General features: G+C 42.6%; 1 protein-coding gene across 1 annotated transcript in view; it reads left to right on the top strand.

Moving 5' to 3' along the window:
* LOC126187597 (5-formyltetrahydrofolate cyclo-ligase-like) overlaps nucleotides 1-14,726 on the top strand; it is an 89,689-nt gene that overhangs the window by 15,197 nt on the left and 59,766 nt on the right. Inside the window, exon 2 of the mRNA XM_049928784.1 lies at nucleotides 8,108-8,221. Within this exon, the coding sequence (XP_049784741.1) occupies nucleotides 8,108-8,221 (114 nt within the window). The remainder of the gene's footprint in view (nucleotides 1-8,107; nucleotides 8,222-14,726) is intronic.

Consider the following 14,726-nt stretch of genomic DNA (forward strand, 5'->3'; position numbering starts at 1 on the left):
CGTCCTTTCCGTCTCTACAGCATTTAATCCATCCGAACGCTCACTTTTTACTCACTGCTTCAACAACGTACACTTGCACTGACGTTCCATGAGTTTTCATCGCCGTTTTCCCATAATTTGAAGCAAAACGTCGTTACATTTTGCAACGACACGAGTGCGACGGATTCTTGCGGGTGACTGGTAGCTGTCCTTCAGAATGAGAAGAGTTGAAGATAAGTACGAGCTGTGTAAGAACTAAGATTTTAGCTTACTAACTCATGTATTGTTAGTTTTGTGAGAGCATTCGCCGCGCTTTTCAGAGGAACCTTATTTTATACACTGATAAACCAAAACATTATGACCACTACTCACCGCGACAGATCTCCTTTTATATCTGTAGATACCGTACGGCGCTGCTGTAGGTACGTAAAAACACACTTGTATTCAAATGGAACGTTGTGCAAAATTTCGGAGCAATTGGTAAAGAACTTCCGTAGATTTAAGGCGTCGATCAAACGAATATTTACATGTAAATGTTCGTTTGTTCAAAAGTTTAAATCTACAAAAGTTGATCGATAATTGCTTTGAAATTTTCACATAACGTTGCATTCGAATAAGCGCGTGTTTTTAAATACCTATGTTTTTAATGTATAAAATATATAAATCAATATGTATCATCTAAAGGTCATCCGCTAATACCAAACTTCTCTAGAAATCCTTGACCGATTTACGTCATAGTTTTATATTTACTCTAAGAACATTCGAACGGACAAAGGCTATTACACTGCTTTGACAAGGGTCATGTGGTGCCTTTTAATACCGAGTGGGAAGTCCTTTTGCCTTGGGTTGTACAGAAACTCGACGTGGAATGGACTCAACAAGTCGTTGGAAGTCCCCTGCAGAGGTATTGAACCATGCTGCATTTATAACCTTCCATAATTGCGGAAATGTTACTGGTGCAGTATTTTGGCACTGATTGACTACTCGATTATGTCCCATAAATGTTCGATTAGATTCGCGTCAAGCGACTGGGTGGTCATTCGAACTGTCTAGAATGATCTTCAAACCAATCGCTAACAATTGTGGCCAAGTGACATTGTGCAGTGTCGTCCTTATAAACTCCGTCGTTGTTTGAAATCAAGAGCGAAATCAAGTAGCGAAACATAACTGATTATCTAGTTCAGTCCATATAAACACAACCCATACCAGTACGGACCCATCACCAGCTTGCACTGTGCTTTGTTGACAATCTGGGTCCAAGGTTTCGTGGGGTATTCGCCACACCCGAACCCTACTATCAGCTCTTACCGACAGGAATCGAGAATCATTCGACCGGCCCAAGGTTTTCCAGAAGCCTAGGGTCCAACAGATACGGTCAGAAGCCCAGGAGACGTCGTGGTGTTGGCAAAAGCACTCGTGTCGGTCGCCTGCTACCATAGCCTATTAAATCCAAATTTCGCCTCACTATCCTAACGAGAGCGTTCATCGTACGTCCAAAATTGATTGCTGCGGTTATTTCTTGCAGAGTCGCTTGTTTGTTAGCATCCATAGCTCTACGCAAACGCCGCTACTCTCGGTCCTTGAATGAAGGCAACTGCATTGTCCATGGTGAGAGGTAGTGCCTGAAATTTGGTTTGCCCCACGCACTCCTGACACGGTGGATCTCGGGATATTGAATACCCTAACGACTTTCGAAATGGAATGTCCCATGCGTCTAGCTCCAACTACCATTCTGCGTTCAAAGCGTGTTCATTCCCGTCATACGGCCGCAATCACATGGGAAACCGTTTCACGTGAATCATCTGAATACACATGTCAGCTCTGGCAATGCCCTGTCCTTTTATATCTTGTGTACGCGATACTACCGCCATCTTTATATGTATTTTATTTTATTTACACGTAGATTTCCGTAGGTCCAAATTGAGGAGCAAATCTCCAAGGTCTTGGAACTTGTCAGTACATGAAATTACAACATAAAAGTAATAACAGATAAAAAATAAATGTTTATGAACCCGAAAAATGTCAAGCCATAAGTTTAAGTAAACGCAATTAACAATACAATACGAATGAGCTTAATTTTTCAAGGAACTCCTCAACAGAATAAAAGGAGTGACCCACGAAGAAACTCTTCACTTCCGGTTTGAAAGCGTGTGGATTACTGGTAAGATTTTTGAATTCGAGTAGTAGCTTATTGAAAGTGGATGCAGCAGTATACTGCACACTTTTCTGCACAAGAGTTAAGGAAGTCCGATCCAAATGCAGGTTTGATTTCTGCCGAGTATTAACCGGGTGAAAGCTGCTTACCCTTGGGAATAAGCTAATATTCATCACTTATTGTCTGAACCGCCCGTTTCTCCGCTTAGCATGGGAAGAGTTACTCCAAAATATAATACCATACGACATAAACGAATGAAAATAAGCAAAGTAAACTAATTTTCGTGTTCAACGATCACCTACTGCAGGTACCGCTCGAATAGTGAAAATGGCAGGTCAAGCCCTTGAACATGAACCTGAATGTGGGCTTTCCACGACAGTTTACTATCAATCTGAATACCTAGAAATCTGAACTGTTCAGTTTCACCGACCATATGCCCGTTCTGTGAAATTAAAGCTTCGGGGTTTTTTTTTTTTGATTGTGTGTTAGAAACTGTAAAAACTGAGACTGACTGTTTTCTACAAACCATGAACTTATTGTCATGAACTGCACTATTTGAAACCGAGCTAATGTTGCACACAACAAACATCCTTTACCTTTTGTTTAACCTACCCAGTACCTCACAGAGAAAAGACTTCTAAAGCCGAACTGCACATATCACAGCAAATCGTGTGACATAAAATGATCAATTATCTGAAATGTATAATGGTAGTGACACACCAAAATCACAATAGCAATCCGTTGTAGTTGCTACATATTTTATTACAATCAAAAGCATTATAAAATCATAATCACAATAATACAGGAAACTGCCTTACAAGGCTAGATCACTTGGACAAATAACAAATAAATTTCTTTAACCGGAACGAGGCCCATAAAACTTGAAATTTGAATGTGACTAGGTAAATACACTCCTGGAAATGGAAAAAAGAACACATTGACACCGGTGTGTGAGACCCACCATACTTGCTCCGGACACTGCGAGAGGGCTGTACAAGCAATGATCACACGCACGGCACAGCGGACACACCAGGAACCGCGGTGTTGGCCGTCGAATGGCGCTAGCTGCGCAGCATTTGTGCACCGCCGCCGTCAGTGTCAGCCAGTTTGCCGTGGCATACGGAGCTCCATCGCAGTCTTTAACACTGGTAGCATGCCGCGACAGCGTGAACGTGAACCGTATGTGCAGTTGACGGACTTTGAGCGAGGGCGTATAGTGGGCATGCGGGAGGCCGGGTGGACGTACCGCCGAATTGCTCAACACGTGGGGCGTGAGGTCTCCACAGTACATCGATGTTGTCGCCAGTGGTCGGCGGAAGGTGCACGTGCCCGTCGACCTGGGACCGGACCGCAGCGACGCACGGATGCACGCCAAGACCGTAGGATCCTACGCAGTGCCGTAGGGGACCGCACCGCCACTTCCCAGCAAATTAGGGACACTGTTGCTCCTGGGGTATCGGCGAGGACCATTTGCAACCGTCTCCATGAAGCTGGGCTACGGTCCCGCACACCGTTAGGCCGTCTTCCGCTCACGCCCCAACATCGTGCAGCCCGCCTCCAGTGGTGTCGCGACAGGCGTGAATGGAGGGACGAATGGAGACGTGTCGTCTTCAGCGATGAGAGTCGCTTCTGCCTTGGTGCCAATGATGGTCGTATGCGTGTTTGGCGCCGTGCAGGTGAGCGCCACAATCAGGACTGCATACGATCGAGGCACACAGGGCCAACACCCGGCATCATGGTGTGGGGAGCGATCTCCTACACTGGTCGTACACCACTGGTGATCGTCGAGGGGACACTGAATAGTGCACGGTACATCCAAACCGTCATCGAACCCATCGTTCTACCATTCCTAGACCGGCAAGGGAACCTGCTGTTCCAACAGGACAAAGCACGTCCGCATGTATCCCGTGCCACCCAACGTGCTCTAGAAGGTGTAAGTCAACTACCCTGGCCAGCAAGATCTCCGGATCTGTCCCCCATTGAGCATGTTTGGGACTGGATGAAGCGTCGTCTCACGCGGTCTGCACGTCCAGCACGAACGCTGGTCCAACTGAGGCGCCAGGTGGAAATGGCATGGCAAGCCGTTCCACAGGACTACACCCAGCATCTCTACGATCGTCTCCATGGGAGAATAGCAGCCTGCATTGCTGCGAAAGGTGGATATACACTGTACTAGTGCCGACATTGTGCATGCTCTGTTGCCTGTGTCTATGTGCCTGTGGTTCTGTCAGTGTGATCATGTGATGTATCCGACCCCAGGAATGTGTCAATAAAGTTTCCCCTTCCTGGGACAATGAATTCACGGTGTTCTTATTTCAATTTCCAGGAGTGTATATTAAGAAGGGCAAGAAGACATATCTTTTAAGGTTTGGCTAGCCAACTTTCCGAAACAAAACTATATACAAATGACTAAAACAATTAAGGAGGTGCTTTAATTTTGACCAAACGAGTCTTCAAATTTACTTACTCAGTTGATTAATCAACAATATTCTTAGAATGATTACAACTAGAACATGACCATATGATAATACCCTTAAAATGAGGTTGCTTCAATATTGCGTGTGAATTAGCGATAGACGCGAGCAGACCAAGGATTCAAATCAATACGAGAGAGCCACAAGACAGGAAATGACATAGAAATGAACTCAACTTTGCACTGCAATTGAACTTCGGATGCTATAATACCCCACCGGAAAGATGGAATCACGCAGCAGTGACAACATAACCCAAGATGTAAAGGAGAGGACAGGGCCTTAAATATCTCTCTCCCCCCGTGGTGCTCTGCACCCAGTATGCTCACGTCGACCGCTGCCAATTATCTGTAACACAACACACATCAACGGTAGACAGTATTCTGAGACATAAACTACACAATCTTATCTAGAGAACAGGTGATCAATACAACTGAATAAAAACAAATTAGCATCCGTGAGTTACTTGGCGAGTGCCAGCCCTTAAAAGTTCGCTAAAAATCATGCCCTGAAGTTAAGGTGACAAGAATTATCTCGGCGCACATTCACACGCCAAACTGCCAAATGAACTACAAGGTAGAGTAGAAGACGTATCTCGGCGTGTCTTGAAACGCCAGAGCCGGACTTACTCACTACTCGTTGCACTTCTAGCTACGTCTTTAACCATGCCTCGTGTCGGTTGGTTGGGCGTAGCCACACTTCCTCAACCACCGTCAAGATAGTCAGTCACGACACTGAGGTAAGTGATAAACAACTAAAACAGTTTCAAAGGATTTTTAGTACACTGGCATATTCAATTAAGCCGCACGCAACCCACCCAAGCAACTCGGCGACTCCAATTCAGTCGGCTGGAGTAGCTTATAACAAACTCGAAGGAGCTTGTCCTTCCGACCTCTAGGAAAACCAAGTCACCATGGGCAGTGGATCTGCCCTCACGACTCAACACGCCGTAGCCGCTGGCCCCGCTCCTTCGTTGCTCGACTCGTCCTCTCGCCGCCCTGCCTACGTACACAGTCCCACGTGACTCTCGCTCACCGCCGATCCTGACACACCTCCCCAGCAGATCGCACGCGCTGCCGTTAAATCCGCGTCGCCGAAGATGAGCATAAGACAAATAATCAAATAAGTCGACTCAAAGATCAAAATGACGATCGATGGAAACTGGCGCCAAAAACACACCACCTCATTGTTCTTACATACACAGCTTTTTCAATAACTTTTGCAAACACTGATGGCACAGAAATAGGTCTAAAATTATCTACATTATTCCTTTCTCCCTTTGTATAAAGCGGCTTTACTACTGAGTACTTTAATCGTTCTGGAAACCCACCATTCCTAAAGGAAAAATTAAAAATATGGCTAAATACAGGGCTAGCATGTGGAGCACAGTACTTTATATTCTGCTAGACACTCCATCATAACCATGAGAGTCCTTAGTCTTAAATGATTTAATTATTGACTCAGTCTCGCTCTTCCCTCTTGTCTGTATCACAGAGGAGTATTTCAAACTCAATCTCGGAAAGGCATTTGCCAAGAAAGTTATATGATTCCCTGTAGAAACTAAATTTTTATTTAATTCCGCAGCAATGCTCAGAAAATGGTTGTTAGGTACTGTACATATATCTGATTTATCAGTAACATAAATATTTTTGCTGCGAACTTATTTTATATCGTCGAACTGGTGCTGCTGACGAGAAACTTCCTTCACAACTGACCATATGGTTTTAATTTTATCCTGCGAATTAGCTATCCTATTTGCATACCACATATCGCTATCCAATGGCTTCTGTCACCTCCGCTGGAGTGTGGTTCACAACGTCTTCAATTAACTACCACTTTGCAAGCATAATTTTAACATGGTAATTTCTCTTTTCAGTTCACCTACAGCATTCAGACTGTAATATTTCACGATCCAACTCATATTCCGTCCTCCTCTTGCTAAATCCCCACCCAGGATTGCCCACTCAGAAGTCCGAACGGGCAGTTACTTTACAACTTCAGTGTTTTGTGAAGGAAATAGTAATCACTAACAGACTGTTCTGCAGACTGTATATACTTGAGGGTTCAACGTCCCATTTCGATTTTGTTTTCCGTCAGTGCATTTTCTCTAACAATTCATCATATGGTTAGGGGAAATATACATCATAGTGCAAAATGTAATAGTATTTTTGCTACCGCTGACAGAGTAGAAATTGAAAACACGTATTGTGTGAAAGCAACGAAAGATGCCGTGATCATAGCTGCATTTGTACAGAGTGTCCCAGGAGGCACAGTAAATATTTGAGGAGACTAATTCGAATAAAACAATCCATATAACACGCGTTCAATTATTACTGGCTACAGAGATACAACAGTTAGAATGCATCCCAAACAAATACTCACGGAAGATGCTAAGCAGATGCAAATAATTAATCTCACAGCTGATTTCATAAATTTCACCTCCGAATTCAGTGCTCTTTGGAATTCTCATAACAACACAGTTTATAGCTCCTCCAATGTCGTTTTTGTCTTTCTTTTATGAAGGCACCACTTTTCATAATCAGAACGATCAATTCGTCTCTTGTGTTTAATTTTTGTTTGTAAATATTGCCTTTTAGTCATGCCCACGGGCAATATTGAAAGGGTAAGGCCCCGGCAACGTTAGGTTTCGATGATGTGAAACTTGACGAGTAGAATATGCGGGGCCCCGTCTTGTTGGAAGAACGTACTCATTCTTGTAGCCAATGCGGAAAGCTCGTTTTAAATAGTCTAGACAACATAGCCCTCTAAGAAGATGTTTAAATGAAACAGTCTAGTAGTCCAAAAGACCACAGTCACATTTAAAAAATTGAATAAATGTAAATTCAAACTCAAATTCACAATGTGGACTTCAAACTAAAATGACAATCGATAAATATTTATCTCTGTAATAGGCTGTGTCTCTATACACAATAAAAATTGAACACATATTATAGCGAATCTTTTATTCGAGTTAATATATACTTCCACCTCCCAAAATATTTACTGTTCCTCCTGAGATTTCCTGTATAACTTTATTTTATATTTGCCTTGGCCACAAATATTCTGTTAATGTCGTGATGAGTTGGGGCCACTCGCCACCTCCATAAAAACTTAAAAATACAATGATACAAAGTATTTGGTTAATGTCAGAAAAAATCATAAGTGCAAATAGTAACAACAAAATCCCCCCAATATTAAAGAAAATCCAACAATGTGGGCGGTCGCGCAGTTTCAGGCAGTTGCCGGGGTGCTGTCCCCGTCAACATACGGCCGTAACTATTTGTAAAAATGCAAAATTCTCTGTGGTAAAGTTCATTCTGAACAGAGTATGTGCTCCAGGTCCTCTTCAATGCATTCGCGTAAGTGTGTGTGGATCATCAGTGTAGACCTAAATAATTTACGCTGTCTTATATTTAAATTTCATATTCAGTTTCTACCGCAATTTGCAAAGAGGAACGATAAAATGTTGTCGACTGTAAATTACGAATTATTTGCTTTGCAGATGACAGCCACTCTCAAGGCGTCGAAGAACGCCGTCCGGAGGCAGATGAAGAGCGTCATTGGCGCGCTCACTACGGAAGAGAAGCTGCGCCAGTCACAGATCGTCACCAACATGGTGGGTTTAGATTTAACGTGTGTGACTGTGCAAGAGATAGATACACACATACATACATACACACACACACACACACACACACACACACACACACACACACACACACACACACAGGGAGAGAGAGAGAGAGAGAGAGAGAGAGAGAGGCAGTATGTTTTCAGTGTAAGCTTTATTTATGTACAGCATCAGCTGCTGCATAAACCTTATTAAAATGTGATACTAGTAGTTTCCGCTTATGTGGGCTACTTTCTAGCACTGGCCAATAATTCGTTACAGCAATTTGGTTTCTGATGTATGAAAATACTTTCCTTAATAATGGCTTAAATGGCCGAACATGAGTATTTATAGATACCTGACATTGTCACCTGGAGGGCTACCATCTATATAGTACATAGGAAGCTTCAGATATGAAGTTTTTATTGTCTTGATCGCAGTGGATTACTAATTTCGGCAGGGTTAAGCTTCCATCTTCAGATCCGCAAGCATTACAAAAATATTACACTGCTGTAGCTGCAATCGTAAATTAACGATTTTGCATTTCTTTTTGACATACCATCAGTGTACAGGTTGTGAAATCATGCTGTGCGATAAACCGCACGTTTGTTTATGTGCCATATTATCGGACTGTGAATTTGAAATCAAAAATGAGATTACCTTTGCAGTAGTTATTGCAATAAATGTACAAATTCCAATATACGCCTAAGATTACATTATCTCATAACGAAAAAAAAGTAAAACGTTAAAAAGCATAACTTTCTTCTCATGGCAACAACATCAAGAAGCGGCGCATGTGTCTGAGATAAATACATGGTACATATTGCTAGTAATCCAGCACACCTACATGTGATCAAGGTAATCATAACGTCATATCTGAAGCTTTGTATTTATGTTACGCGTCAGTAACACACCTCTGGTAACTGGTCACGTTTGTACTGCTGCTGAAAAGGCACCGGAATTTTCGCTTGGTTGCGCTTTAATGTAATAAGAGTAACTTGGCCAGGTCTTTTAAGAAGAGTATACGTCACGTTCCCAGTTAGAGTACAGATGTGTCCAGTTGTCAAAAGAGTTTAAGTGCTGTGCAACGAAAATACTCACGTTTGGCTGTTTATGTCATTTTTAAGGAAACTTTGTTTGACAGCCGAGAAATCAAAATCCTATAATAATGACTTGTTGTCCAGTGACAGAATATGGCCCATATGGACGGAAATCAATAGCACAACTCAGTAAAGCTTATGCAGGAACTGATGGTGAACACAAACTTGTGTTCATTGAAATTGTTACGGCTCAGGAGCATCATCTCGCATTTATCACAGCAACTTTTTTTTACACCAGTCCCTATTTACGCCCACTGTGAGAACAGTCTGGGTATACAGAAGGGCACCAACTGCATTCATCATGGGTAGACAAGTATTGAAATAGGATACTGGATTTTAAGACATACCCAGGAAGAGATACAGACTCAGATCACAATTTACTAATGAAGATTTGGTTGAAGTTTAAGAGAATCATCAAGAAGCATCAGTGTCCAAATAAGTGAGATACTATAGCACTGAGGAATGGTTACGTGCGTTTGGAGTTCCTGGGCTGTAGATATGGAGATAATGAATGCCACAGTAAGTTACTTAGTTGACAAGGAAAGCGCATCTCAATAGTTGGAGAGATAAAAATGAGACGGTAATTCGAGAAAACTGAGCAACACAAGAAATATTCCGACTGATCGACGAAAGAAGGAAATACAGAAAGGATCAGGAACAGAAAGAAGAGAATCCAGCAATAGAAGTCACGTAGAAATAAAATCAGTAGGAAGTTCAAGGAAGCTATAGTGAAATGTCTGTAGTAAAAACGTAAAAAAATTTAAAAAGAAAGGCGTCTGCAGCGTAAATAAAATGCAAAATAAGTCGTCATTGTTGAGACTCCAATTGTTAGACGCAAAGGAAAGAACAGAAATAATGCAGTGAGATCTTGAACGAGGCAGAGGAACTATTCGCTGACAGTGAGATTTTGCACAAGCCAGAGGAACTGTCTGCTGACATGATACGATGAGATCACGCCAGCAGACATTTCCACTCCCTAAGACATGGAAGTGCGAGTTTGAAGGTCATTGGAAGACTTCACCTTTGGAACCCAATACAGTGGAAATTCTGCTTGTCAAGGATTCGACAAGTCTTTGATGGGTTTCCGGAGTACGTGGCACCTGAGGTCAAGGCCGATGGTGATCACGGGAATGGAGCGCGGTAACAACCCATATGTTTCTCATCGGGTAAAAATCAGCCGAATTAACAGCTAAAACGTCAAGGTGAGTTCGTTATCATGCTGCTCAAATCATTGAAGATCGCCGCCTAGCCTTCATTGTACGACAGGGTGAGGTACTTGTGGTCCTCTATTATAGGGCGGGTAAGCCTATTCGTGGCTAAGCAGATGTCTGTTCCTGGATGTGCTGTTCTCATATGACGCAGTAGTATACATTGAGATAAAGTCGTTTGGATACAGTTGCGGACTGCAGCTCTAATGGAAATAGTGGCGGTTGACCCAAAACAAAGAAATGAAATGTAATGCGTCTAAATTCACAGATTCGATGTCATTTGAGTACACAAGCGGTAACCAGTCTCATCCGTTAAGTATTTGTCTGGTCTGATTTTTTGTGAACGAACAAGAAAATCTAGCGGTGGGGAAGACACGCCAATCAGAGATATCGAAGGAATCCTAAGCATGTGTAATTTTTCTACCAAAGACGTCACTTACGAATATCTTGTCCAGTTTTTGACAATTGTTCGTCGGTCTGGGGATCTTACTAAGAAAGGGACTGCGCCTACTCTCCATCGCCGATTTCGTCCAAATTTCAGCTACATGCAGGGCTTGGCCAGAAACGAAAGTGACAGAAGGTCGAGTTCCAGATGCGAAGGGTTCGAAGGGTCTAGAAAGGAAGTAGCATTTTTGGTGAGGGTAGGGCAAGGCATCAATCATTTATGTTAGCGTTGTTTCCAGGCAGGGGCTGACACAACGGAAGGAGTACAGAACGGTAATACGGGGGTCGTTGGCTCGAGTCCCTATGCGAAACAATGTTATACTTTAAATTTTTTCGTTAATTGCACTGAAAAAAAAACAAAATAATGCTTAATATATTTTGTTTATTGATATGTTTTTACAAAAGGTATGAAAAGAAAGGGCAAAGCAAAATTTGGGAATGCTGTTAAATTTCTGAGAAAAGACTGACAATGTCCAAAAAATGGTTCAAATGGCTCTGAGCACTATGGGACTAAACATCTGTGGTCATCAGTCCCCTAGAACTTATAACTACTTAAACCTAACTAACCTAAGGACATCACACACATCCATGCCCAAGGCAGGATTCGATCCTGCGACCGTAGCAGTCGCGCGGTTCCTGACTGAGCGCCTAGAACCGCTAGACCACCGCGGCCGGCAGACAATGTCCACCAGGGCACTGTAAATAACTTTCGAAGAATGGATTGTAATTAAGGAATACAGGATTTCGTATCCTACTAGTTTCTTTTGATCTTTGAGCAGTCCACTGCTGCTAATAGAAGCCTCCGATATCTGTTTTTACAGTTAGGAAAAGAATTTAACCAATAAGCTTCAAAACGCATCTTTTCGAGAGAGAAAAACAAATCACATTCCGAGAAGACTGCAACAAAATACATTCCACTGTACATCATCAGCTTATCTCGCCAATATTTGTCGAAATGATACGTTGGCCGCGCGGGATAGCCGCGCGGTCTTGGGAGCCTTGTCACGGTCCGTGCGGCTTCCCCCGTCGGAGGTTCGAGTCCTCCCTCGGACATGGGTGTGTGTGTTGTCCTTAGCGTAAGTTAGTATAAGTTAGATGTAATAGTGTGTAGGCTTAGCGACCGATGACCTCTACAGTTTGGTCCCATAAGATCTTACCACAAATTTCCAATTTCCTATGATACGTTACCCTTGGTTTCCTACTAAACAATGCTATGAGAGAAAGTCTTTTATGAATGTAAACCAATTCTATTTTCCTATAGAAACATTAAGACAACCATGTAATTTTTAAAATGCTGCCTTTATAACGTGTGCAAGAACCCGAGAAAATTACTACTTCTCCTGTTTTTACGATGAATATCACCCAGGGCATATAAAAATTAACTGTAACATGATAAAAGTGTTTAATTTTACATACGAAGTTCTCATGTACGCCTTATAGTCCCCTCCTGCAAGTTTATTTGCAATCCAAAATTTTTCTTTGTCTTTGTTTCCCATGCCTTTTATGCAAACATTAATAAATACAAAACACTCAGCATTCTTTTGGTTTATTTGCAGTGTAAGGAACGAAAAACCTGAAAACAGAAGAAAGTTGACGCTTAGGAACTAGACCCCACGACCCTCGGATTAGTGTGATTGTACGTTCCAGTCGAATTCAGAAAGTTGTTACTTCCTCCGAAACGTAATGTCCACGAGGATAAAGTTAGATATTTCGGGCGTGTACATACGTGTGTCAATAATATTGCCGGGTACCAAGCTCGAGTGCAACGAGAACGGATGTCTGAGGTAAAGATTTTGTTACACTTTGTGTCCTTCGTGCAAGTGATATGATGGCTTTCGGAATACAAATTCATATTTTATCGTAGATGGACTATTGTTTGTGTTACACAATTGAACCTATCGGAGTGGTTGGTGGGGTAGAGGTCTTTCGGCGCCAATAGACGAACCGTAAACTAGACTCAGAGTAATATATACAGGGTGTCCCAGCTATCTTGTCCACCCAAAATATCTCTGAAATAATAACAGCTATTGGAAAACGACTTTCACTGGTATCAATGTAGAGCTAGGGCCCATGAATGTGCATATTTGGAAACATTCTAAAATGAAAGCATATGTGTTTTTTAACACAAACTTTTTTTTTTTTTTAAATGGACCTCCTATATTTTTTCTTCAGCAATCCATAGCATGACAAAGCACATACACAATAGCGTTGATTGCATCGCAATATTCCCATTACATCCCGAGATATTGAGATGCGAGGTTGACGCTTGAAACAACCGACATGCGCTGCTAGCGCACGTCCTGAGGCTCAGGTGTGAACCCCATGCTGCCCGTAATCGCGATGTGATTGACATATCTAATCACACCTCCATACTTATCAAGAGGTCCGAAACGAGTAATACGGTCTGCTGCCATCCTGCATTAACGTCGTACATTCCAGCAGGTATTTATCCCCTAGGCTAGGGGTGATGCGGTGCTGTATCATATCTGTGTACCGCAACGTTAGTCACAAAGTTAACTTCGCTTATCGTTAATCCGTTACTAAAAAGGTAATGCCGTTCAACATTAAAACTTTACTTTACTGTAGATCTAGCGTACCCGTGGTCTATGGGTAGCGTCTTTGATTCATATTCAATACGTCTTCGGTCCCGGGTTCGATCCCCGCCACTGCCTAAAATTTTGATAAATAATCAGCATTGGCAGCCGAAGACTTCCGGCATAAGAAGTCAGCCTCATTCTGCCAACGGCCTTGTCAAAGAGGGCAGAGGAGCGGATAGAGGTTCAGGGCACTCTCTTGTCCTAGGGGTGGGAAATTGCCCCTAAAGGCGGAAGAATCAGCAATGATCAACGACATGAGGATGCAGAAGGTAATGGAAACCACTGCATTAAAGACACGTAACGTGTATCCACAGGACATGTGGCCTGTATTTGAAGAAGTGTCATGATGATCTCTCCATTGGCAAAAGATTCCGGAATAGTCCCCCATTCGGATCTCCGGGAGGGGACTGCCAAGGGGGAGGTTACCATGAGAAAAATATTGAATAATTAACGAAAGGATAACGTTCTACGAGTCGGGGCGTGGAATGTCAGAAGCTTGAACGTGGTAGGGAAACTAGAAAATCTGAAAAGGGAAATGCAAAGGCTCAATCTAGATATAGTAGGGGTCAGTGAAGTTAAGTGGAAGGAAGACAAGGATTTCTGGTCAGATGAGTATCGGGTAATATCAACAGCAGCAGAAAATGGTATAACAGGTGTAGGATTCATTATGAATAGGAAGGTAGGGCAGAGGGTGTGTTACTGTGAACAGTTCAGTGACCGGGTTGTTCTAATCAGAATCGACAGCAGACCAAGACCGACAACGATAGTACAGGTATACATGCCGACGTCGCAAACTGAAGATGAACAGATAGAGAAAGTGTATGAGGATATTGAAAGGGTAATGCAGTATGTAAAGGGGGACGAAAATCTAATAGTCATGGGCGACTGGAATGCAGTTGTAGGGGAAGGAGTAGAAGAAAAGGTTACAGGAGAATATGGGCTTGGGACAAGGAATGAAAGAGGAGAAAGACTAATTGAGTTCTGTAACAAGTTTCAGCTAGTAATAGCGAATACCCTGTTCAAGGAGGAGGTATACTTGGAAAAGGCTGGGAGATACGGGAAGATTTCAATTAGATTACATCATGGTCAGACAGAGATTCCGAAATCAGATGGTGGATTGTAAGGCGTACCCAGGAGCAGATATAGACTCAGATCACAATAT

Source organism: Schistocerca cancellata, chromosome 5 (assembly GCF_023864275.1).
Source record: "Schistocerca cancellata isolate TAMUIC-IGC-003103 chromosome 5, iqSchCanc2.1, whole genome shotgun sequence".
NCBI classification, from domain to species: domain Eukaryota; kingdom Metazoa; phylum Arthropoda; class Insecta; order Orthoptera; family Acrididae; genus Schistocerca; species Schistocerca cancellata.